At 45.2% G+C, this 27,384-nt stretch overlaps 1 protein-coding gene across 50 annotated transcripts in view; it reads left to right on the forward strand.

Annotated features, from left to right (window-relative positions):
- Positions 1–27,384, forward strand: part of OBSCN (obscurin, cytoskeletal calmodulin and titin-interacting RhoGEF) — a 281,685-nt gene that overhangs the window by 9,640 nt on the left and 244,661 nt on the right. For all 50 annotated transcript variants that reach the window (XM_083466412.1, XM_083466407.1, XM_083466411.1 and 47 more), the window contains exons 2-3: positions 5,334–6,480; positions 18,306–18,575. In XM_083466412.1, coding sequence (XP_083322538.1) covers positions 5,343–6,480; positions 18,306–18,575 — 1,408 coding nt within the window. In that variant the 5' untranslated portion in view covers positions 5,334–5,342. The remainder of the gene's footprint in view (positions 1–5,333; positions 6,481–18,305; positions 18,576–27,384) is intronic.

Here is a 27,384-nt window from a genome sequence, read left to right on the forward strand (position 1 = left end):
AAAAATGGGGAGGGGAAGAACCACGGACGCAAAATGAGCTCCGTGTGTGTGTGGAGGGGTGGCGGGAAGGGTGGAAAATTAAAATAATAATATAATAATAATATAATATAATATAATATAATATAATATAATATAATAATCTGGGAGGACTTTTCACATTAAAATTTATTTGGGGATTTTTAGTTGAGAAAAATGGCGACAAATGGGAAGGGATACAGGTTTATAATATCATGCAAGGTGTGGAGATAAAGAAGGCTAAGAATTTCTCCTTCATGATACTAGTGAAACTGACTTGCCAGGAATTTCAGGTGAGACAAAAGTGAAATCTTCAAGATGCACATAATTCGTTTATGAAATACGCTGCTACAACACACAGTGCCACATCCACTCTTCCTTTTGTGCTGTGCTTTCAGGGTATGGGCTTTGGTAATATTTTGTAATACGGCGCCCTGTGTGAGGCCAAAATTAGCCACCCCAAAAGGGATCTTCTCAGTTATGGATCTTCTCAATTGTGCACCCCTTTGGCTTGGTGACCTGTGCAAGGGAACTGCCTGGACCATCCCAAAACAGGCAGTGGTTCTTTCCAGGCCCAGGAATGCACTTTAAAGCTCTGTCTTCAAGGCGTTTGTTTGTTTGTTTGTTTTGCCCTACTGCTGCTGAAAAGGAGCAAACAGCAGACGGTGGAAAACCCAATCCAAGAAAAATCCAGCTTTTCCCTACTATAGCACCAGGGCAAAACAGACACACAAATAAAAAAAAAGCCAATGCAATTCTGGGCTGCATCAATAGGAGTATAGCATCTAGATCAAGGGAAGTAATAGTGCCACTGTATTCTGCTCTGGTCAGACCTCACCTGGAGTACTGTGTCCAGTTCTGGGCACCACAGTTCAAGAAGGACACTGACAAACTGGAACGTGTCCAGAGGAGGGCAACCAAAATGGTCAAAGGCCTGGAAATGATGCCTTATGAGGAACAGCTAAGGGAGCTGGGCATGTTTAACCTGGAGAAGAGGAGGTTAAGGGGTGATATGATAGCCATGTTCAAATATATAAAAGGATGTCACATAGAGGAGGGAGAAAGGTTGTTTTCTGCTGCTCCAGAGAAGCGGACATGGAGCAATGGATCCAAACTACAAGAAAGAAGATTCCACCTAAACATTAGGAAGAACTTCCTGACAGTAAGAGCTGTTTGACAGTGGAATTTGCTGCCAAGGAGTGTGGTGGAGTCTCCTACTTTGGAGTTCTTTAAGCAGAGGCTTGACAACCATATGTCAGGAGTGCTCTGATGGTGTTTCCTGCTTGGCAGAGGGTTGGACTCGATGGCCCTTGTGGTCTCTTCCAACTCTATGATTCTATGATTCTATAAACAGCTGCAATGACAAAACCACGCTTGAACATGGTGTTTTAAAGTCCAGACCTGTTCCTAGAAACATGGCAACAGAAGGGTGAGCCCTTAGTTGGCTTTTCTAATCCAGGTACTCTCAGGGGCTTCTAGTGCTGATTTACTTATTTTAAAATATTTTAAAATAAATAAATCATCACTAGGAGCTGCTGATAACCACCCAGTGATCAGGCAGGCAGGGATATGGGGGTGTCCTAGACCTGAGCTGTTAAGGAACATGCAAATTAATACAAGAATCTTGAACATGGCATGGTAACTAATATATGATGGCTATATTCAAACTCCAGCTTCAGGGAAAGTATGCCTCTGAGCACCAGTTGCTGGGGGATACCAGAAATAATAATAATAATAATAATAATAATAATAATAATAATAATAATAATAATAATAATATTTTTTATTTATATCCCGCCCTCCCCAGCCTAAGCCGGGCTCAGAGCGGCTAACAATAATAAAGCTAACACAGCATTCTAAAATCAATTTGTTCTAAAATCAGTCCAAAATCAAATTAATGGCAACCATCCACAATATAAATTTTTTGTTAGCGATAACAAATGGGCTCCTTTTGACCCTAGTGGACAATTTTGCTGCCAAGGAGTGTGGTGGAGTCTCCTTCTTTGAAGGTCTTTAAGCAGAGGCTTGACAACCATATGTCAGGAGTGCTCTGATGGTGTTTCCTGCTTGGCAGGGGGTTGGACTCGATGGCCCTTGTGGTCTCTTCCAACTCTATGATTCTATGATTCTATGAAAGAGCATCAGACCACAAAATGGACCATTGGGCTAGAGTTCTATGAGGATTACCAAAGGAGGGCGTCAGGCTGTGCCCTGACCAAAGGCCTGGTGGAACAGCTCTGTCTTGCAGACCCTGCAGAAAGATGTCAAGTTCCGCAGGGCCCTAGTCTCTTGTGACAGAGCGTTCCACCAGATCGGGGCCACAGCCAAAAAAGCCCTGGCTCTGGTTGAAGCCAGCCTAACCTCTCTGTGGCCTGGGACCTCCAAGGTGTTTTTGTTTGAAGAATGTAAGGTCCTCCATGGGACAAATCAGGAGTTACACGGGTAGGTACCCGTAGGTATGAGGGTCCTAGGACCCAAAAGAGAGGACCGTGGTTCTCATGTCTTGCTTGTGAGATTTTGGCCACTGTGGGAAACACCATACTGAACTAGATGGACTTATAGCCTGATCCATTAGGGGTCCTCATACGTTTTTCAGTTGCTAAGAATTTAACCGTCTTTCGGAGATACAAAAGCTAGTAGTTGGGTTTTGTATCTCCAGCACCAGATAGTCGAAATAAAGGCATCGTTTCGCATTGTGATTCATGAACTGATAATAACTGGCTTGAAATGATGAATGGATTTTCAGTAACATAACCAAAGACACAGATTTGGACCCAATGATATCAGTTTCCCACTGAGTTGATTAACTCAGTGCAAACTCCTAATTTGGGAGGGTTAGTCAGACTTTTGGGGTATGTACTTGCTTTATAGTCTATTTTTGGTGGTATGATGACTTGTCTCGGTCTTCTTGAGAGATGTGCATACAAGTGGTGATTGTGCTTGTGGTTTTTCAGTGTGGGGATGAGGCATTCTACTGCAACTTTTAGTGGACTTGGTTGGGAAAATACAAAGAGCTGAATATATGAAGCACGGTGGTGCCCACTGGATCTTTTGTACTATAACTCCCATCAGCCTCAGCTAGGGATGGGCAGACTTTGGCAGTTTCTCAGTTTCTAATTTTTCTATTCTTCATCCCATTTCTGCATCAATCTGCATTTTTTTTAGAACTCCTCATGAATATTCACCAACATTTTAGTTCAAATTTTGCCTAATACATACACATTTTTGTATGCAGTTCCCCCTAGTATAATGCATTTTTGTATGTTATTTTCTCAAACAGGCACACTCCTACGTTGTTGTACACATCATTTGGTTGGAGAAGTGCGCTACAAAATTCAGAAATGTGAATTCCAAAGAAGAGCTGTGTTTTGGTTCAAGAAGTTTCAAGAAGTATGAATTTGGGATGTTCCTATTAGAAAGTGAACTGAACCAAAATTCTCTCCCATTTCTAGCCCCTGTCAGTATGGTCAGTGGTTAGGGATGAGTTATATATAGGAATAATAATAATAATAATAATAATAATAATAATAATAATAATAAATTCATTTGTACCACGCCCATCTGGCTGGGTTTCCCCAGCCACTCTGGGCAGCTTCCACAAAGACCAAAAATACACTAAAATGTCACACATTAAAAACTTCCCTGAACAGGGCTGCCTTAAGATGTCTTCTGAATGTCAGGTAGTTGTTTTTCTCTTTGACATCTGATGGGAGGGCGTTCCACAGGGTGGGTGCCAGTACCGAGAAGGCCCTCTGCCTGGTTCCCTGTAGCTTTGCATCTCGCAATGAGGGAACCGCCAGAAGGCCCTTGGCGCTGGACCTCAGCGTCTGGGCAGAACGATGGGGGTGGAGATGCTCCTTCAGGTATACTGGGCCGAGGCCGTTTAGGGCTTTAAAGGTCAACACCAACACTTTGAATTGTGCTTGGAAACGTACTGGGAGCCCAATGTAGGTCTTTCAAGACCGGTGTTATGTGGTCTCGGCGGCCGCCCCCAGTCACCAGTCTAACTGCCGCATTCTGGATTAGTTGGAGGACACCCCATTGCCTACCCCGCTTTAAGAGATCGCCAGCCGATGGTCTGTAGGCAACACCTGAGCCAATCTTGTCTGGGCAGCCTCTGGATTGGTCATAACAGGACTGGTCATCATAACATATGCTGGCCTTGCAATGTCTTATCCTGCAATTTTCATTTCAGTGGTCAATTTCCAACTGTATTAACAAAAAGTTATCTAAAAAATGATTTACCCAAAAAGAAATCCAGAGCATGCCCCCACTTGCTTAATAATAATATTATTATAATTTATTGCTTATACCTTGCCCATCTGCCTGGGTTGCCCCAGCCACTCTGGGCAGCTTCCAACAGAATATAAGAAACATCATGAAACATCAGACATTAAAAACTTCCCGACAGACCTTTCTTCAGATGTCTTTGGAAAGTCATATAATTGCTTATCTCTTTGACATCTGATGGGAGGAGGGCATTCCCCACAGGGTGGGTGCCAAGGAGACCCTCTGCCAAGTTCACTGTAACTTCACTTCTCGCAGTGAGGGAACCGCCAGAACGCCCTTGGAGCTGAACACTGGGGGTGGAAATGCTCCTTCAGGTATACCTTATATGAGATTGATGAATGTTTCCTATTTCCAGTTGTGGTGAAATGGTCATTAGCTTGCAGATGGTGAATGTTTTAGCATCCAACTGTACAGTGGTACCTCTGGTTGCGAATGGGATCTGTTCTGGAGGGCCGTTCACAACCTGAAAAGAACGCAACCCGCGCCTGGGCGTCTGCACATGTGCGGGTCGCTATTAGCAGCTTCTGCACATACACGTGATGTCATTTTGTGCGTCTGTGCATGCACGAGCGGTGAAACCCAGAAGTAACCTGTTCTGTTACTTCTGGGTCGCTGCAGGATGCAACCTGAAAACGTGCAACCTGAAGCAAACGTAACATGAGGTATGACATTGTATATGTATATGTATATGTATATGTATATGTATATGTATATGTATATGTATATGTATATGTATATGTATATCCTCTTCAAGTGAATGAAATTTTGTAATTCCGCTCAGACTCTTGACAGATTGGCTTTGAATGTCTTCAGGCTTAACTGCCTGAAGCAATCAGGTGGGGATTCTCTGTAATGGGAGACCAACTTGAAGCTCAGGCGATGCGTTTTTCAAAGCTGGAAACATTATGGTCCAGAAATTCAGGCTTTTTGTGGCTGCTGTGAGATACTTTAATTCTATGGAGGGTTAAAAAAAAGACCTGGCATTGCTCTTACAGTTGCTCCCCCCCCCTTTTTCCCCCCCTTTCCAGGCCATCAAGATGGATTTCAGCTCTTACAGTGGAGTCCCCAGGTTCCTGACCAGGCCTAAGGCCTTTGTGGTATCCATGGGGAAAGATGCCACACTCAGTTGCCAGATCATTGGAAATCCCATCCCGCTGGTCAGCTGGGAGAAGGATAAACTTCCTATCCAGACAGGGGGAAGATTTAAAATGGTGGAAGATGGCGACCTATATCGTTTAACCATTTATGACTTGAGTCTGGACGACAGCGGTCAATATATCTGCAGGGCCAAGAACTCGATTGGGGAAGCTTTTGCCGCAGTTAGCATCAAAGTTGGGGAGCAGACCACTGTGACAGAATCGGCGCCTTATTTCATCCAGAAGCCCACTTCTATCCGAGTCATCATGGGAGAAGACGCCATGTTCAAATGCATTGTCCAGGGTAGCCCACCCCTTTCGGTGAACTGGGAGAAAGACGGGAGGCACCTGGGCGGTCGGTCAGAGTCCAACCGCATCCAGATTGAGACCCAGGGGGAGAAAAATGCCCTCAAGATCCAAAGCACTCGGTTGGTGGATAGCGGGACGTACACTTGCCGTGCAGAGAACCCTCTTGGGGCCACCAGCGCAGCAGCTGCGTTGGTGGTGGACACGCCAGATTCTTACAGCCCAGGTGGCACAAGGCACGCTATAGACGCAGACAGCAGCAAGACCTCCCCTTTGCTCTCACACTTGCAAAAAAGGCGAGAAGAAATCAGGAAGACAGACCTAACCACTGCCGACTCTCTGATCTCCTCGGCATACACCTCCATGGAAGGGCGGTCGAAACTCGGCCTGAGCCTCTCCCTTGACTACGAGAGGGCCGCCAGTTTGACGGCAAAGAGCTTCCGGGGCGATGGTGGTTCTTACTACGGGGTGACGACACGTACTTTCACCGTCACAGAGGGGAAACATGCCAAGATGAGCTGCTACGTGACGGGAGAACCCAAGCCAGAGATTGTTTGGAAGAAGGATGGCGAAGTCATCCTCGAAGGGCGGAGGCACATCATCTACGAGGATGAGCAGGAGAATTTTGTGCTGAAGATCCTCTTCTGCAAACAGGTTGACAATGGCCTATACACATGTACGGCTTCCAACCTGGCAGGGCAAACCTACAGCTCTGTGCTGGTCACAGTCAAAGGTGAGTAGCTGTGTTTCACAATGGTTTGGGCTAATGGCATGTCCCAGTTCCATTTGTTGTTGTTCTTTGTTTTTAAATCATTTTTATTAAGTTTCCCATTTTAACAATCCAATCAAATCACATTTGTCAAGGGAATTGGGGTTGCTTGTGTGTAAACCTCCAGCTGTACCAAACTGCTTAGGGGTGGTTGTGTCTTTCCCTGACTGAGCAGCCCTTTGCGCTGCTGCTCAGTCACTAGCAGAATCCGTGAGTGGGCGTCTCCTAAATTTCCTCCAGCATAAGAATTCCTTAACGGACAACCTTCGCCTCGCCTCTCTGCGCGGAAGCCTTCTGCGCAGAGTGGGCGTGCCGAGTGGTGGTCCTCCACCCTCCTCACTGACTTCACTGGAAGAGTCCCGGAGCCTCACCTCCGGAGTGCTCTCTGCCTCTCCCTTCTTCCTGGTGTCACCTGGACTTCTTTCCCCAGAGGACGTTCTCTCTCTACCCTTACTAGTTCCCTCTCCTGCAGAATCTGGGAGCCTCGCCTCTCCACTCTGCTCTGATGTCAGTTCCCTGACAACATTGAATGTTCCAAATTATGCAAGTACATATCAAATAGTCCAAATATTATGCCTAAATTATAATTTTTTTGTTGGGACTTCCCATGCTTTAAGTTTGGGGGTTGTGTGTCTCTGATCATCTCATATCTCTGCTGCCTTCAATAGTCTTTCCAATAGTTACTTTAAATCTTCCTGTTGTTAACCTTCCTTCTTTCATGGCCTCTGAGCTGTTTCCACAAGCGAGTTGAAATAAGCAATGATGTGTTTCTGTGTGGATTTTATATGTATGACTCTCTGCTGTTGTTGCAGTATCTCCTCACACGCTGGTGTTCATGCCAAATCCACCCAAAAGTCATTTTTCTGCTGGCAGATGCCATCTTCTCTTGTCCCAGTTCCATTTGGGGTAAATTGGGGTGAGCTCCCGTCGCTCGATCCCAACTCCTGCCAGCAGGACTAAGCCGCTTCTGGCGAACCAGAGCAGCGCACGGAAACGCCGTTTACCTTTCTGCCGGAGTGGTACCTATGTATCTACTTGCACTTTGACGTCTTTCGAACTGCTAGGTTGGCAGGAGCAGGGACCGAGCAACGGGAGCTCACACCGTCGCGGGATTTGAACTGCTGACCTTCTGATCGGCAAGTCCTAGACTCTGTGGTTTAACCCACAGCGCCACCCTTGTCCCCTAGCACAAGTATAGGAAGCTACTTAATACTGAGTCAGTCCACTTGTCCCCTTAGCTCAGTATTGTCTACACTGACTGGCAGTGGCTCTTTAGGGTTTTGGGCAGGGGAATCTCCCCTGGTCCTACCTGGAGATGCTGGCGATTGAAGATGGGACCTTCTGCATGCAAGGCAGATGATCTACCACTGAGCTACAGCCCTTCTCAAAGCGTATGTGTTTTCAGTTTCTGGACTGTCCAGGTTGATTGGGTTGGTCTGGTGAATGAATGGTCTTGCCTCATAAGTGGTGGAAAAAGATTGACTCCTGGCCTTCTCAAGCCTGAGATTCTGATGAACAAGTCCATTGCCTTCTTCTTTTTTTAAAGAAAAAAATTATTCAGAGTTTAAACAAAACATATTATCTTAAAACATATCATCCTTGAACCCCCTCCCCCAAAAGTAACCCCCCCCCGACTTCCCTCACCCCCAATCTCTGGTTTCTCTACAAATGCTATTCTCTGCATGTTACAAAACTGTATAGATCCTTAATTTCTCTGACTGGTTATTGTCCGTAAAAGGTTTGTGAGTGTTTATTCAAAACCTGCCAAGGAGTCCAGTTCACTTTGTTGTTTCTTTAAGTACTTTGTAAAAGGTTCCCATTCATCTTTAAAGTCACAGTTATCCTTGTCCTGTAGTTTATGTGCCAATTTTGCCAATTCTGCATAGTCCATCTGTTTCTCTCGCCATAGTTCTTTAGTCGGGATTTCCTCATTCTTCCATCCTTGTGCTATTAAGACTCTTGCCGCCGTTGTCGCGTACATGAAGATATTTTCCAGCTTCCTTGGCAGGTCTTAACTCCATTGCCTTCTAAAGCCACCTTAGAATTGAGAGCAGGCATGGCTTAATAAGGCCTTCGGACACAGTGCGTCTATCAATGGGACGTTCCAGCAGTGAAGTGGTTTTACTGGTCATCTGCAAAGATTAAAGCATTAGGATGCTGAAGGATCAAGGCATACGGTCGCTGTGGGTTTGTTTCTCTTGAGAGCTGGCAAGCAAAAGTGCGATACTTAAATCCAGCCTGTCGATGTCCATCAGGAATTGGGCAGGCAGTGACAGAAGGGCTGCAATGGTCTGGCAGCTGTTTGGCAGCCTGTGAGCCACGAGCCGCAGGGCCTCCCTCGCCTTCCATGGCAACAGGTGTCCCCAGGCACAAACACAGCCTCAAAGAGCAGCAGCACTTGAAGCCGTCCCCTCACTGAGTGCACTCAGCCTGAGCTGAAAAACAGTACAGGAGGCCTCAGCTCTCTTATGCTTCACCTCAGAAAACACATCTAGATCCTCTAGGGTCCTCTGACAAGGACAGTGTGTCCTCTGGTCACGTCCACAACATGCACCCAAAAGAATAATGGGAACTATAGTTTTCATCTCTCACAGGGCTATAATTCCCAGAACCCTTAACAATCTACGGTTCCCAGGATTTTTTGGGGGGTGGAAATCTGGTGTTTCAAATGCATGGCTGTGGATTTTCAGCAGGAACTGCTTGAGGGACCCAGTCTGGATGTGCTGGTCCCGGGGGTTAACCGAGTGGCGAGGTCCGAGTCCAGTCCAAGGTTGAAGGTGCAATATGGAGGCAGTCCGTCAAAGCTGAAGCTGGGTGCAGGGCAGGGAGTCAGGTGAGGTCAGGAGCTCCAGCAGGAAAGCAGGACAGGGTTCAGGCTGGAACTGACAACCATTGATGTTGCTCCCACAACTTGGGACTGGGGCTGGCCGGCTTTCATCTCCCTCGAGGCATAGGGTGGACCCAATCCTCAGGTGACTCGCCTCTCCTGGCCTGGAGGCGAGCACTCCTCCTGCAGGAACTTAGTTCCCTCTGCCTCTCTGCCCTGAGCCTCTGCAGCTCAGGAGAGGCTGGAGGGTTACCGGACCCAGAGGCAACCTCAGCTTCCGCTGACGGGGCTGAGAGTGGAGCACTTGCAGGCAATGGGTCCTCAATCACCTCAGGAGCCAGAGCAGACTCAGCTGGTGTCTGCACCTGAGGATCCAGCACAGGTGAGGACCCTTCAGGCTCAAGCCCCAGCCCCGGCTCAGCTGGTTCTGGAGATGGGGAATCCTGTGCAGGCTGGGATTCTTCAGGTTCAGCATCCGAGTTCGAATCCCAGGCCATCACACTGGATTTGGAGCATGTTTCAGATCAGAGTTCCACAGCTTCTTTTTTCTTAGAAGTAAAACTGTCCAGTTTAAGGACACATTTTTTTTTAAAAAAAAGTCTGCACAATGTCATGTGTAGTTTGCTCCTAAGAGATCCAGAGAGATCAAGGATGCCTGTGGCAAATTAGCCTAGTGGCAGTGTGCATGCATTGCACCTTCTTGTCAAGCGCTTTCCATTTGCAGGTGAAGATACTTGGGTAGCCAGGATGGGGAAGACTGCTGACTTTGGAGGGGTGCTGCCAGTCAGAGGACTGAACTGTAAGGACCGTTTGTGTCATTCAACATAAAGGAACGCTTGGGAACATCAAAAGCTGTCTTATATTGAGTCAGAGCATCAGCACATCTAGCTTAGTATTGTCTACACTGACTGGGAGCATACCTCTCCAAGGTTTCAGACAGGGGAGATTCCCAGCCCAATAATAACAATAACAACAACAACAACAACAACAACAACAACAACAACAACAATAACAATAACAATAACAATAATAATTTATTTATACCCCGCCCATCTGGCTGGGTTTCCCCAGCCACTCTGGGTGGCTTCCAACAAAAGATAAAAATACAATAGTCTATTAAACTTTAAAAGCTTCCCTAACCAGGGCTGCCTTCAGATGTCTTCTAAAAGTCTGGTTGTTGTTTTTCTCTTTGACATCTGGTGGGAGGGCATTCCACAGGGAGGGTGCCACTACCAAGAAGGCCCTCTGCCTAGTTCGCTGTAACTTGGCTTCTCGCAGTGAGGGAACCGCCAGAAGGCCCTCGGCACTGGACCTCAGTGTCCGGGCAGAACAATGGGGGTGGAGACGCTCCTTTAGGTATACAGGACCTATCTACAGAGGACTGAACTTGGGACCTTTGCATGTGATGCAGATACTTTGCCACATAAGGCTCATCAAGATTTCCTGTAGCACCATGATTTCCACGCACAGGTCCTGGATTTAAAGCCCCATGTCCAAACATGTGGGGGTTTTTTGGGTCCTGGTGCTCTCTCTGGGAAAACCACACTTTACTGCTGAATTGGAGCAAATGGCAATCTGCAGAAAACTCAGCTGCCATTTGCTGTGATTCAGCAATAAAATGCAACTTTTCTCAGGAAAAGGGCTGAGACAAAAACAAAACAAATCACTCACACACAGGGCTTTAAATCCCAGACCTGTGTCTAGGAATGTGGCACAAAAGGAAGCCTGGATGAGGCCTGAGCTACTGTATATCCTAGGAACCCCTTTAAAATATTGTAGTACCCCAAAAAGCATGATAGTTTAATGAAAACCACTAACCCACAACACACAAGTATAGGTCTACAAGCGATTGCGGCATGTCCCTTCAGCACCGTCACCGGCCTTAAATATTTTCCCACATCTGAAGGTAACTTTCAAAAGCCTCAGCAGAAATAGGGGTGTTAATGGCAGGAGTTGGCTGTAGGTTGGAAAGGTTGGGGTCTTTCCACTGGCAATGAAGTTTCCCTTCGGGTGAGAGAGAAATAAAATATCCTGCCTTTCATTTAGGATAGATCTCAGCAGCTGTGAGAAAGTGCAGCAAAGGGCTGACAGGACTGGCGTAACGAACGTGGTTATTTTAGCAAAGATGGGAATGTGAAGCTCAAGTCAAAAACAGTGGCCATGTAACCTGGTTTCGTATTGCACAGCTTAGAAATCTGGAAACAGTGTGTGCATAAGTCATGGGTAGGCAAACTAAGGCCTGGGGGCCAGATCTGGCCCAATTGCCTTCTGAATTTGGCCTGAGGATGGTCCGTGAATCAGCGTGCTTTTACATGAGTAGAATGTGTCCTTTTATTTGAAATGCATCTCTGGGTTATTTGTGGGGCTTAGGAATTCATTCACCGCCCCCCATATAGTCTGGCCCCCCACAAGGTCTGAGGGACAGTGGACCGGCCCCCTGCTGAAAAAGTTTGCTGTCCCCTGGCATAGGTTGTGAGGCTATCACAAACTGGAAAAATGGGGAAGGTGGGAGTGCCTCCGGCCAGTTTCAAATGCTGAAAATGTGTTTCAATAGCTTACAAAAGTCAAAGTAGTTTTATAACATGTAATGTTTTGATGCCATTCCTTTAAATCAAACGCTCAGCTACTTTGGAAATAGGTGGACTGTAAGTTAAATGAATGGGGACACGGGTGGCGCTGTGGGTTAAACCACAAAGCCTAGGACTTGCTGATCAGAAGGTCGGCGGTTCGAATCCCTGTGACAGGGTGAGCTCCTGTTGCTTGGTCTCTGCTTCTGCCAACCTAGCAGTTCGAAAGCTCATCAAAGTGCAAGTAGATAAATAGGTACCACTCCGGCGGGAAGGAAAACGGCGTTTCCGTGCGCTGCTCTGGTTTGCCAGAAGCGGCTTAGTCATGCTGGCCACACGACCCGGAAGCTGTACGCCGGCTCCCTCGGCCAATAAAGCGAGATGAGCGCCGCAACCCCAGAGTCGGTCATAACTGGACCTAATGGTCAGGGGTCCCTTTACCTTTACTAAGTTAAATGAATAGAGATTGAAGGAATAATTGATTTGTTCAAATGGAGTGATTTGATCATCACTAGCACCGCCATTTTATCTGTATGCCGCCTTTCCATAATTAAAACTATCCTCACTCCACCCAAGTCTGCTTTTGGGGGAAACATGATATCTTTCTTCTCCTCAATTGCACCAGTGCTTTGCCCAGTTTATAAAGCACCCTAAACCTGGCAAGAACTCAGTTCTCTATTTGATCCACAAGAATTTCAAAAATATGATGTGGGTTTTGGCAACCTGGAAGATTTTCCCTATCGTTTATGATCCAAAACTTAGTTTATGACCCACCACCCGATTAAAGAGTGCAACAACACTCAATAGCATTCCTCACAGTGCTTCCAAGAGATAAATTCTGCATGGATCCCTCCTGATGGCTGGTGTACAAGGTTGGACTTTTGCCTAGAGTGCTTCTGTCCTTGTGCCGAGATCATTGTCAACAAACAGCACTGCTTGCTTTTATAATCTTAACCACGCAGAACATAATGCCATCTACCTCCAGAAACAGTTTTGACATCACAGTCAAAGAGATTTACAAAGGAGGAGCTGTCATCGTCATGTGCTAGTTGGATTACATATGGGAGGTTAACAGGCAACTTTCCAGCACCACCATCATTCTGCAAACCAGCATCCTTGGGCCTTCTCTACCAATTACATTTATATCGTCTGACTCTGCCTATCAGCAATACAGCTCTATGGTCCTAACGCCTTCACATGCTAACTAGCAGGAATATGCATTGTTAGATGTTGTTCATTGTGTAAGAGAACCAGTTGACACAAACCAGGTATTAAAAATGTGAAGAATTCAGTAGGGAAACATTTCAGCCTCTCCAGTTCAACAAAAAAAGTTTTTAAAGGGTGCCTCCAGCATGAAGCCACTGCTGGAATCCATTAGCAAATTGAATACTGTGGGTTCTGGGAGTGCTTAGCTCTCCACTGGAAGAAATTGCCCCTACTTTATTTACTTGCTTGCTTTTAAGTTTTTTTCATATACTGCTTTCTGTCAAAAATGAGTCCAAAGCTGTTAACATAAAGTAAGCAACAATAAAAACAGAATCCATAAAATATGAAATGAACATATAACAAGAACAACAATAATCAGTAACAACTTGAGTTCCAGTACGAAAAGAGACGCAAGCAAGATCAGAGATGACCTCCAAGGCCTCTAGAAGACAGATGGGTTTCCACTTTGCAGCAAAACTCCACCAATGTTGTGGTCACTTAGGCCTCCAAGTGGAAGAAGACCCACAACTGGGGTGCCATCAAATTCCAAACCATAATAATATATATATTTTAACTGCAAGCCTGTGGAAAGCAAGACTTCCATAGGCAAAAGTTGCAAACTAATTTTCTCCCAGATGCGTGAGCTAGTTCAGTTTTGTATGATAAATTGATATGGTTTTGTTGGTTCTTACGGTAAAGTGTTTAGCCTTGGTGGAGAAGGGGAATCATAGAATCATAGAGTTGGAAGAGACCACAAGGGCCATCGAGTCCAACCCCCTGCCAAGCAGGAAACACCATCAGAGCACTCCTGAGATATGGTTGTCAAGCCTCTGCTTAAAGACCTCCAAAGAAGGAGACTCCACCACATTCCTTGGCAGCAAATTCCACTGTCGAACAGCTCTTACTGTCAGGAAGTTCTTCCTAATGTTTAGGTGGAATCTTCTTTCTTGTAGTTTGGATCCATTGCTCCGTGTCCGCTTCTCTGGAGCAGCAGAAAACAACCTTTCTCCCTCCTCTATATGACATCCTTTTATATATTTGAACATGGCTATCATATCACCCCTTAACCTCCTCTTCTCCAGGCTAAACATGCCCAGCTCCCTTAGCCGTTCCTCATATGGCATCAGGGGAAAAAATATCGGGGAGTCACAGAACAGGCAAATTATATTTCTAGGTGTGCAAGCTACAGTAGATCTCTGAAAGAAAAACAACAGTATACTTTAGTTACAGGAATCCAGTGATGTGGAGAGGAAGGGCTTTGGCACCACTAGTTCAGTTGAGCCATGTTTGCAGGGCATGTATCTTAGGAGAACGTATTTTTCCACATGCAAGGGCATTTTCTGTAGGAAAGCATTCAGGGATGCGATCTGCCAAGAAGTTTCAAGCGGTCCTGTTCCAGGATGACGGTACCACATGATCTTCTGGGGATGTGTAGACCAAGCCTTGATTTTGAATGCAGCGCATTCTTCTCTGAAGTAACCGACTGTTTGAATACTCAAAGTATTCCAAACAGAGGGAAGAACAAAGGAATGTCATTTGTCATGCTGGCTGTACTGTGTGCTGTTCCAAACAGGTGTTCTTGTCATGCAGCTGGCAATGATTTGTAACCTTCACGCCCACTACCAACCCTCTTGGAGGGCATCAGGAGTGGCACATCTCGCTTCTGACCTTTAAACATTCAGGAGGAGGAAATCGGGGGTGGGGGGAGAGATAATAAACCCCAAAGAAGTGGAACTGCAAGTTGACACTGAGGCTTCATACACACGATACCTTTTACAGCCAAGCTACACTTTCCAGAATGGTTTACCAGTCTATCCTGCTTCCTAGAGAACTGTGGGAATTGTAGTTCTGTGAGGGTAACAGGAGTCTTCTAACAACCCCTCAGGACCTTTAACTGAAGTTCTCAGAATTCGTGGGGGAAACCATGACTGTTTAAAGTGGTACCATAATGCTTTAAATGCGTAGTGCAGATGCAGCCTCAGTTGATTATCTGTATGAGTTTGCAGTCTGCTTGTTCATCCACCATGACAACGTAGTGTGTGCACGCTCAGAGGATGACCTCCAAACCACCCTATCTTCACAGAAGCTTACGGAAAGCTTGGCCTGTCGCTCAACATCCAAACAACCAAAGTGCTGCACCAACAAGTACAAAACAACCCCTCTGCAGCGCCACAAATACAACTCAATAGTGTAACGTTGAAAAATGTCAATCACTTCTCCTACCTACAGATAGGTAGCTGTGTTGGTCTGCCATAGTCAAAATAAAAAAATTCCTTCCAGTAGCACCTTAAAGACCAACTAAGTTAGTTCTTGGTATGAGCTTTCGTGTGCATGCACACTTCTTCAGATACACAGAAGTGTGCATGCACACGAAAGCTCATACCAAGAACTAACTTAGTTGGTCTTTAAGGTGCTACTGGAAGGAATTTTTTTATTTCTCCTACCTAGGCAGTTATTTTTCCACAAGGGTCAACACTGATGCTGAAATCCAGCATCACCTGAACTCTGCGAGTGCGGCTTTCTCCCGATTGAAGTGCAGAGTGTTTGAGGACCGGGACATTCGCAGGGAAACCAAAATGCTTGTTTACAAAGCTATTGTACTACCAACCTTACTATATGCTTGTGAAACATGGACCACTTATAAATGCCACCTCCAACTCCTCGAAAGTTTCCATCAATGGTGTCTCTGAAAAATCTTACATATCACTTGGGAAGACAGGCAAACTAATATCAGTGTACTGGAAGAAGCAAAGATCACCAGTGTGGAAGCAATGATTCTTCAACACCAACTTCGTTGGACTGGTCATGTTTTGCGGATGCCTGATTATTGTCTTCCAAAGCAATTTCTCTATTCCGAACTTAAAAATGGAAAGTGTAATGCTGGTGGTCAACAAAAGAGGTTTAAAGGCTCTCAAGGCAAATCTTTAAAAAGTAGTATAAACATCAACAACTGGGAAACACTGGCCTGCAAGCGCTCCAGTTGGAGAACAGCCTTTACTGAAGGTGTCATGGGCTTTGAAGACACTCGAACTCAGGACGCAAGGGAGAAACGGGCTAAGAGGAAGGCATGCTTGGCAAATCCACACCGTGATCAACTCCCACCTGGAAACCAAAGTCCCCACTGTGGAAGGACCTGTGGATCCAGAATTGTCCTCCACAGTCATTACGGACTCACTGTTAAGACCATGTTTATGGAAGACAATCTTACTCGGCTACGAGGGATCGCCAAAGAAGAAGGTGGTGGTGAGGAGTGGAAGATGCCTTTGCCTTCTTGCTCATTGGCTCTCTGTCTGGCAAACAAGCAGGTGGTAGCAATGATATGGAAAAGAGGAGCAGGAGGAGCTGGTGATAACTAGGAGGCAGTGTAGCACAGTGGTAGGAGTGCTGGATTAGGATGTGGTCTAAATCTCCACTTGGCCATGAAGCTCACTGCTGACCTTGGGCTAGTCACCAATTCTCAGCCTAACTGACCTCATAAGGCGGTTGCGAGGATAACATGGAAAGGGAGGAACGGGAGAACCATCAACTCCCTGCAGGAAAGGTGGGATATCTATGTAACAATAATGAAATAAAAATAGTGTTGGTGAGGAGGCTGCCTTAGCCAAATGCCATGTTTGTTGTGGTCCAGTACTAGCTTGTTAGGGACGCGAGTGGAACTGTGGTCTAAACCACAGAGCCTAGGGCTTGCCGATCAGAAGGTCGGCGGTTCAAATCCCTGCGACAGGGTGAGCTCCCGTTGCTCGGTCCCTGCACCTGCCCATCTAGCAGTTCGAAAGCATGTCAAAGTGCAAGTAGATAAATAGGTACCACTCTGGCGGGAAGGTAAACGGCGTTTCCGTGTGCTGCTCTGGTTTCGCCAGAAGCGGCTTAGTCATGCTGGCCACATGACCTGGAAGCTGTACGCCAGCTCCCTTGGCCAATAAAGCGAGATGAGCGCCGCAACCCCAGAGTCGGCCACGACTGGACCTAATGGTCAGGGGTCCCTTTACCTTTACTAGCTTGCTGTACATTGGCATAACATTTCTAAAAAGGCGCTGCATCAGTTTACAGAATCAGGCTGTATGTTATGAACCAGGGGTGAGGTTTCAACCTGAGGGCCACACTCCCTTCTGGACAAGCTTCTGCAGGGGCCGCATCTCACTGGTGGGCAGGACCAGAAGCAAAAACGAATGGCGAAAGAAATGCAAATCTTACCTTTCTGCAATAGGCTGATATCTGCACACAATCTCCTTACTCCATCTCGGCAAGGAAAATGCATTATTTTTAAATATTGTTTTTATTGGAAATTTCAGTACAATGGTTTTATCAAAAATACATCGTCCACATTATTTTTATTCCCCCCCTCTATTTCCCCCCCTCCTCTAAACAAAAAAACCCAACCTCCCACTCTCGGACTTCCCTCAGCTCCTTTCTCTGGTTTCTCAACACATATTTCTATCTGCATGTTATAAAATTGTAAAGATCCTCAAGTTGTCTATCTATATATTACAATAAACGGTTTGTGAATGTTTATTCAAAACCTGACAAGGAGTCCAGTTCATTTTGTTGCTTCTTTAAATACTTCGTAAAAGGTTCCCATTCTTCTTTAAAGTCACAGTTATCCTTGTCACGTAATTTGTGTGTTGATTCCGCCAATTCCGCCTAGTCCATCAGTTTTTCTTGCCACAGTTCTTTCGTCGGGATTTCCTCATTCTTCCATCCGTGTGCTGTTAAGACTCTTGCCGCCGTTGTCACATACATAAAGATATTTTTTAGTTTCTTTGGCAGGTCTTTTCCCACGATCCCTAATAAGAAAGCTTCAGGCTTTTTCACAAAGGTTAAATGGAACATTTTCTTTAGCTCATTGTATATCATTTCCCAAAACATTTTGATTTTACTGCAGTCCCACCAAATATGGTAAAAAGTCCCAAGCAAAATGCATTATCAGGGTTCAGGGACACAGTCCAGCCAGGCAAAAACACTCAAAGAGGACACAAAGCAGGGCTTGGAGGAACATGATAGGAGAGAGTGTGTGGCCTTGGGAGCATCGTAAGGGCCACATAGAGAGGCTTGGAGGGCCACATTCAGCTCCTGGGCCCAAGGTCTCCTGTTGTTAACTATTTCATCATAGTGTATTCAGAGCAATCCTTACCTGGCTCTGTTATGCTCTTGTGTTCCCATACTTATTGCTTCTTTTTCTTGTTCCCAAGAACCGAGAATACCTTTCAAGATGAAACTTAGAGACCTGGAAGTTCGTGAGAAGGAATCTGCTTCCTTCCAGTGTGAGGTGCCCATTCCCAGCACAGAAACCACCTGGTTCAAAGAGGAGACAAAGCTGCAGCAGAGCCAAAAGTACAACATTGAGGAAGAAGGCACGTATCGGAAGCTTACAGTCCAGAACGTTACCATGGATGACGATGCTGTCTATATATGCGAAATGAAAGAGGGAAGCAGAACCATTGCAGAATTAAGTGTCCAAGGTAAGTGAAAATGAAGCACATGAAATGCATTTTTCCTTAGGGAGCTTCTAATGCAGGCATCCCCAACCTGCGGCCCTCCAGATGTTTTGGCCTACAACTCCCACAATCCCTAGCTAACAGGACCAGTGGTCAGGGATGATGGGAATTGTAGTCCAAAACATCTGGAGGGCCGCAGGTTGGGGGTGCCTGTTCTAATGCAAGTTGTGAATCTGGCAGCACTCATTCATGATTTGTTTAAATTTATATCCTGCCCTTCATCCCAAAGGAGGATGGTCTACAAACCATCTAAGAACATTCATAGTTGAGAAGAGTTGGCAATAAGGAGTCAGAAGTTTTTGTGAAGAAGGCCCGTGTGGAAAAGCAACAGACCCTCCAAGTGTCCCTGTTTTCCAGGGACATCACTGATTTAGAGAAGCCGCCCCAGTTTCTGATTTGATTCTGGAATGTCCCACTTTTCCTTAGGATGTCTCTATTTTCATTGGAGAGATGTTGGAGGGTATGCCTTACAAACACATTGCATCCTGCAGGTTGAAGACATGCAATAACATGTACATACATAATAAAACCCCAGGGAGCACTTCTGATAGGCAAATGCACTTTTATTTATTTATTTATTTATTTATTTTGCAAATTCCTAAACAGCCTGTGGCCATCAAAGCAGTGTATACACACACACACACGCACACACACTGCAAATAATGTGAATTCTGAAAACAATTAAAATCATTTCTACAAATTCTAAAAAAATATTTAAACCATTCCTACAGGTGTACAGTTAAGATTTTTTAAAAAATGACTTGGTCACACCTCAGGGAAAGCTTTCTCAAACCAAAACATTTTGAGAGGGTGTGCCTTGCACCACAGAAACTGAAGTAGAGAAGAAGTCTCTCTGTGTGGTGGGTAACTCTGCCCCGCCTTCCCCAGCTGCAAGGTATGAAATACATGTTCATCTCATTTCACACAGGCTGAATCTTGCAAGAGAAGCTGCAGCTTGTAAAGAGGAAGCAGCAGCAGGGAAAGGGTTAATCTCCCCCTTTCTCCAGTGAAATCACCCTCTCCCCAAGCACATTTGCCTGTTTCAAGCGCCCTTGAGGGTTGTAACACACATGACATGTAACGTTCTGCCTTCAGATTGTATTTGGTTATGAAACGCTAATCCCCCTTTTTAGTTTTCAATTTATATTCCCTAATTTTAAGATAGCTCTGAGCACTCTTGCACTCTCTGAATAAGCACAATGCGTTCAGCTCAGATATTATTATTCTGTCTTATTTCAGTATGTCTTATTCCAGAATCTAAAGAATAACCCCCATGCTATTCCAAACTATTATCTTGTGGCATCCTGCCTTTCATATTTGTTTTGCTGCTGATAATTTATTCAAATTTGTTTCCCATGATTTATCTGAATGGCCCCTCATTTTAAGAGTGAATATGGGTTTCTGCTATCGTGCATTGCCATAACCGGTCTAGTGTTTGCAATCACATTTGATATCCCCTACGACGCGGGTGGCGCTGTGGTCTAAAAACCACTAAGCCTAGGGCTTGCCGATCAGAAGGTCAGTGGTTTGAATCCCTGCGACGGGTGAACTCCCATTGCTTGGTCCCTGCTCCTGCCCACCTAGCAGTTCGAAAGCACGTCAATCTGCAAGTAGATAAATAGGTACCACTCTGGCGGGAAGGTAAGCGGCATTTCTGTGTGCTGCTCTGGTTCGCCAGAAGTGGCTTAGTCATGCTGGCCACATGACCTGGAAGCTATCTGCGGACAAAGGCCAGCTCCCTCAGCCTTTAGAGTGAGATGAGCGCGCAACCCCAGAGTCGTCTGTGACTGGACCTAACGATCAGGGGTACCTTTACCTTTACCTTTACGATCCCCACAGACACAACACTTTAAAGAAATCTATTCACACACATTCAGATAAGAGCCGTCAAGAGCTATCAAGTGATCATAGAATCATAGAATCATAGAATCATAGAGTTGGAAGAGACCACAAGGGCCATCGAGTCCAACCCCCTGCCAAGCAGGAAACACCATCAGAGCACTCCTGACATATGGTTGTCAAGCCTCTGCTTAAAGACCTCCAAAGTAGGAGACTCCACCACACTCCTTGGCAGCAAATTCCACTGTCGAACAGCTCGTACTGTCAGGAAGTTCTTCCTAATGTTTAGGTGGAATCTTCTTTCTTGTAGTTTGGATCCATTGCTCCGTGTCCGCTTCTCTGGAGCAGCAGAAAACAACCTTTCTCCCTCCTCTATGTGACATCCTTTTATATATTTGAACATGGCTATCATATCACCCCTTAACCTCCTCTTCTCCAGGCTAAACATGCCCAGCTCCCTTAGCCGTTCCTCATAGGGCATCGTTTCCAGGCCTTTGACCATTTTGGTTGCCCTCCTCTGGACACGTTCCAGTTTGTCAGTGTCCTTCTTGAACTGTGGTGCCCAGAACTGGACACAGTACTCCAGGTGAGGTCTGACCAGAGCAGAATACAGTGGCACTATTACTTCCCTTGATCTAGATGCTATACTCCTATTGATGCAGCCCAGAATTGCATTGGCTTTTTTAGTGATGAATGCCCATGTCTGAATGAGCTTTTAGATGGAAACCTTACTGCTTCTTAGTGGTAGACTGCGTTTGACAAAAATGGAAAACTGTGGTAACAAGGAGCTAGTGGTGCACCAATAAAGCTGCTAGCTCATTTGAAAAGCTAAGCAGGGTCCAGTATGGTTTCAAATTGGATGGGGAGCCATGTGTTGCAATTCCTGCATTGTGTGTTCAGACCCAGTAACCTCCCCCCTAAATAAATTCACACTTGACTCAAATTTTGCTTTTGGTTTTTGGCAGAATTTAGGCCACAACTTTATCGATTACAGAAAGTGACTGGTTTCATAGGCTCTGGTTCGACTAGCTCCCTGCACCGTTGCAGGTAGCGCTGACCCAGGGTTCCAGCATAGGTCAGCCAAGGGTGAACACCTGGATAAGCGGAAAGCCGGGAACAGGCTATCTCCGCCACCCAAATGTCCCCCTGGACTCAGGCACGGGCACAACCCCCTCACAGGGGTTGACCAAACCATCGAGTCCCTGGATTCCTTTAATGGAATACCCTTCACATAGGGATGGTGAGAGCGTTCTCCCATCCCTATCACCTGAACCAGAGCCTATCTGCAACCTTACAAGTTGTGATGATTTGCTATGCGGCAGACGAAACCCAAATGACACCAGCCAGTCAGCCAAGTGGGGAAAATTCCTGCTGTGCCCCTGTCCCAACAACAGACAACACATGACAGCACAGCAAGGTCAAGCGCAAAGCCCTAAAAGCAGGGAGAGGTGGGTGGGTGTTCCGAATGCAAGCTCCGAAAGAGGAAGCTCTGGGTCACATGCATAAATAGGTCCCTCGAACCATTTGGACTGCGTCCCATTGGCCAGATTGCACCCAGCTTCGAGGGACCTACGAATCGGGTGTTGCGGCTGACAAATAGTACCCACCCACAACACAGGGTGTTGGTTTTCCAGGTCTCACTGAAATACGTGCCCTCTTTATGGGAGGACCCGATTTGCAGGGGGTGGGATGAGATGAACTTTGGGATCCCTTCCAGCCCGACAATTCTATGGTTCTGTGATATTATGAACCCACAGTGCTCCAGTGGCAAAACTAGCTGTGTGTTGTTCCATTATCTCTCCTTTCGCACCCTCAAGAGTCAACTTTGTCACATTAAGTGCTTCTCATGCCTCCTCCCCCTCTTTGAAATGTGAAAACTTCCACCATCCTACATGCTGGGAGTGGCTAGCCAAATGTTTCCAGGCCTTGCACTTGGAGAGAGAATACGAAGCGGATGCTGTGTGGGCGTAGGAAGGGATTTATGGCTCTTCTGTGTCACACTGTTGCACGAGCAGCTGAGCAGGACCTGTATAAGCCAGTTCCTGAGGTACAAAGCTGGTCATTTGTGGAGCACTAGGAGGGCAGCAGTGGTGAGCCTGGTAGCTCTTGGTTTGGCTTCTGCAGACAATGGGTAGAGAGTGCTCCAGTCTGGGGGCCAAATGCAGCTCTAAATGGCCCTTCAGACTTTTGTATTTGTGCCTGAATTTGACTAGTTTTTCTGCTGATATAAGTGTCAATACTTAGTTACACCATGCTTCTAACGATAGATCTTTGGAGTTCTTCCAACATTTCACAACTGTTAACCCACTGCAAACAAGCAAGCAAGCAAGCAAGCAAGCAAGCAAGCAAGCAAACAAACAAACAAACAAACAAACAAACAAACAAACAAACGGGATTCTGACATATTAGCCAGGTGGAAATGCAGGCAGCTTCCACTTCCATGCCCCTTGAAATTCTCAGACGTCCCTAGCTATGACTGCAGGTGGAGACTAACAAACACCTGTGCGTTGTTGCGCTGCCTTTTCTCAAATGATCTTTAGAACACGGCACAGGGAGTGTTGATGAGAGTGTGTAAGGGAGTGGGGCCTAGTCTAGTTGTGAAGCCTCCTAGGATACCTGCTGCACCTTCATCATCATTTATTATTTATACCCCGCCCATCTGGCTGGGCTTCCCCAGCCACTCTGGGCGGCTTCCAACAAAATATTAAAATACCGTAATGCATCAAACATTAGAAGCTTCCCTAAAGAGGGCTGCCTTCAGATGTCGTCAAAAAGTCTGGTAGTTGTTGTTCTCTTCGACATCTGGTGGGAGGGCGTTCCACAGGGAGGGTGCCACTACCGAGAAGGCCCTCTGCCTGGTTCCCTGTAACTTGGCTTCTCGCAGCGAGGGAACCGCCAGAAGGCCTTCGGTGCTGGACCTCAATGTCCGTGTAGAACGATGGAGGTGGAGATGCTCCTTCAGATAAACTGCATTTTGTACCTCCTGAATCTGTTAGGGTGGGGTGCTTAGCTTATGGCACTCCATATCTTTCTGCATTACATCCCCCATCATCTCAGGCAGTTGGCTGCTCCCATGGGGGCCAGTGGGAGCTGGAGTCCAGCAGCACCTAGAAGGCTACAGGTTGCCCACCTGTGATCTTAGAAGGGGCACCCCCCTCTCTCATGAGATGTAGGCTCTTCTAAACAGAGATATTCTTAAAAAAAAGAAATTAGATTTTCCACAATTATAACAAAAACCACAGAGCAGAATGACACACAAAAACAGAAAAAAGAAAAGAAAAATACATCAATGAACGAAAGAAAAAAGGAACAATAAACAGATAAACAATAACAACAAACTTAATTCTTTACAAATCCAACCTTTTAAACATCTTGGTTGACTTCCTCAAGTCCCTCCCTTCTGAGTTTCCTTGTAGTTAAAAGTAACAGCTTTCCAATATCATTATTAAACTAAAACAATTTCCAATTGTAGTCCATCTTATTCACTTTTCTTAACATTCTAAATCCCATTTATTTAATTATAACTTAGTTTAATCCTAGGCCTATTTGTTTCTTTCAAGTAATTTCTAATTATTTATATTAAAACAGAGACGTTCTTCCATCTTGTGCATGCAGTAGGGAACGCCACATCTTAGGTCAGGGATGGAGAACTTGTGGCTTTCTAGATGTTTCTTGGTTGAAGCTCCCACCATCTCTGACTGTTGGGCATGCTGACCGGGGCCAATGGAGGTTGGAGCCCAGCAACAACTGAAGGGCCACAAGTTGGCTACCCTGGGTGCAAGATACAGCTGAGGAAATGGAGGGATGAAGGGAGGCAGGGGAACTTTGGACAGAAATGCACAATCTGAAGAAACCAGAGGCCTTCCTCCTGGGCATTGTCGGCCAATTGGTGTTAAAGAAGGATAGGACTTTATTTATGTATGCAACAACAGCAGCAAGAATACTCATCGCAAAGTACTGGAAGACACAAGATTTGCCCACTCTGGAAGAATGGCAGACGCAAGTGATAGACTACATGGAATTGGCAGAAATGACTGGCAGAATCTGAGACCTGGGAGAAGAGTTTGTGGAAGAGGACTGGAAGAAGTTTAAAGACTACTTGCAAAAACATTGTAAACTGTTTGAATGTTAAATTGATGCAGGATATAAAGATAATATGGCATTAGTGACATAGTTAAAAGGAATATGTAAGAATTGTTTTAAAGGAATAAGGGTGAAAAGGAAAATCAGAATAACATTATGTCAAACTTAAATAAAATGATATAAAAGGATTAAGTTATAAAGAATCAGGCAAAAATGGACTTAAAAGGAAAGGAAAATTGGAGACATAATAAGCTGAAATGTATAACATAGAACAAGATTTGAAAGAGGGTAAGGAACTGCTGAACATGATTGTGTAAAGGGGAACACAGAAAAGGGAGATGTGAGGAAGTCAGGAAAGAAGGTTATAAAAGCAATAAGTTAAAAATTGGATTTTTCTGTCTTTAGATTCTTTTTTTCTATCTTTTTATGTTTTTTAGTGTATTCTTATGCTTTTGTTTGACTGTGATAATGTTTACTGTTTCTCCTCTTTTTTGTTTTTTCTGTGAAGATTGTCTTATTATATAAAATTTCCAATAAATATCTTTTTTTAAAAAAAGAAATGCACAATCTGTCCTGCAAGCCCCAAGTTAATGCCAATGGCTTGTTTGCTCCAGCCAAAGGTCAGGCAGGGTCTTCTAAAGCAATTTTTGGTAATGCTAGCTTTGATATTGATTGCACTATTTGCTGAGTATATTAAGAGGAGAGGGGTAATCCAGTGTACAGTTGCCTGCATAGTTTCTGTGTCGCACCCAGCTTGCCTTAGCAAGCAACTGATAGGATGGTCGTTGCATTTCTACCCCCAGAGACTTCTTCGCAAACAAGAACAACATGGCCACTTTCGCAAGCAGCTGCTACCTCTCTCCGCTGTAACAGACATGGACTTGGCTGGCTGCTTCATGCACTGGCCTGTACGGCAAGAACAGAACAGCTCCTTCTTCCAGCTGTTGCTTACAGAGAGTTTGCTCAGTTCTGGAGTGAGAGACAACCGCAGTACACACCTTCGTTAATTTATTTCATTTTCATCCCTCCCTTCCTCTAAAGGAAGGTGGGGGAACTTTTCTGCATCATGGGCCGCATTCTGATCTAGGCAGCCTTCCAGGGGCCACATACCAGTGGTGGGTGGGGCCAGAGGCAAAAGTGTACAGAGGGACACATGTAAATTTAACTCTTGTACAGTAGGTTATTTTCTACACACAGAGAGAGATGTCCCTCCATGCCCTGCACCCTGACAAGCAAGAGTCGTTGTTGTTGTTGTTTAGTTGTTTAGTCGTGTCTGCCTCTTTGTGACCCCATGGACCAGAGCACACCAGGCACTCCTGTCGTCCACTGCCTCCCGCAGTTTGGTCAAACTCATGCTGGTAGCTTCAAGAACACGGTCCAACCATCTCGTCCTCTGTCGTCCCCTTCTCCTTGTGCCCTCCATCTTTCCCAACATCAGAGTCTTTTCCAGGGAGTCTTCTCTTCTCATGAGGTGGCCAAAGTACTGGAGCCCCAGCTTCAGGATCTGTCCTTCCAGTGAGCACTCAGGGCTGATTTCCTTCAGAATGGATCAGTTTGATCTTCTTGCAGTCCATGGGACTCTCAAGAGTCTCCTCCAGCACCATAATTCAAAAGCATCCATTCTTCGGCGATCAGCCTTCTTTATGGTCCATTTAACACAGGCGTGGCGGGGATCTCCCTCTTTGCCGCTTCCAGCTGCTCCAGGACCAATGCCTAAGCCACTACTGCTCATCACTTGTAACCAATAAAGTTGTGGCCATATTTAGCCCACTAACCTTAAATATCTGTGTCATGTGTCTTTATTTCCACTGGGGGGAGGAGGGAACTCGCCATGCAGTGGGGCTAGCTTTACAACTAGGTGATTTGAGCACAAATCAAGCCTAAGCCAATCCTACATCCACTTACCTGGTGAGTAAGCCCCATTGAAATCAGTAGGACTTGCTTCTGAGTAGATGTGTAGAAAGTTTAAGAACTTTTAAAGAAAGCTCAATCATTACAGAGGCAGGTGAATCTCACCCATTACTGGAAATAAGGCCAGGCTTTCCAAAGCACCTTTGAAGTAGTACCTGATACCATGAACCTAGTCTGTGTTTGTGAAAGATATAGACGTGTGTGTGTATGCACCTATGTATGAAACAAAGACACAAATATGTCTACCGTATTGGCGTTATTGACATAAACTACATAAGGCACACAGTTAACATTTTCCATATACAGATGAAACTCGAAAAATTAGAATATCGTGGAAAAGTTCCTTTATTTCCATAATTCAACTTGAAAGGTGAAACTAATATATGAGATAGACTCATGGCACGCAAAGCGAGATATGTCAAGCCTTGATGTGTTATCATTGTGTTGATCATGGCATACAGCTTATGAAAACCCCAAATTAACAATCTCAGAAAATTAGAATATTCAAGAAAATCAGCAAAACAAGGATTGGACCTCTGAGAAGTAGAAGCGTATCTCACTTTGCATGTCATGAGTCAATCCCATATATTAATTTCACCTTTTAAGTTGAATTACTGAAATAAAAGAACTTTTCCACGATATTCTAATTTTTCGAGTTTCACCTGTATTTTAAATTGCAAATCCTCACATCAATGTGGTCTTGGTTATTCACTACATTTCTCTGATTTCCCTACGTGCTAACAAAATCTCCCTCTGTCACTTCGTTAGTAATAATAGAAATAGTTGTGTAGGATTCACCTCTGTAATTTATGTGCACAGGGTTTTAAATCTCTCCGAATTAGAGAAAGTGATTTAAGCAATGTTATATCTTTTAGGTCCTCGTATTTAAATGTTCCACTAATTTTATTATTATTATTATTAAAAATAATTTCTTTAAAAA

This window comes from Podarcis liolepis (assembly GCF_965112155.1).
Source record: "Podarcis liolepis genome assembly, chromosome: 12".
Taxonomy (NCBI): Eukaryota; Metazoa; Chordata; class Lepidosauria; order Squamata; family Lacertidae; genus Podarcis; species Podarcis liolepis.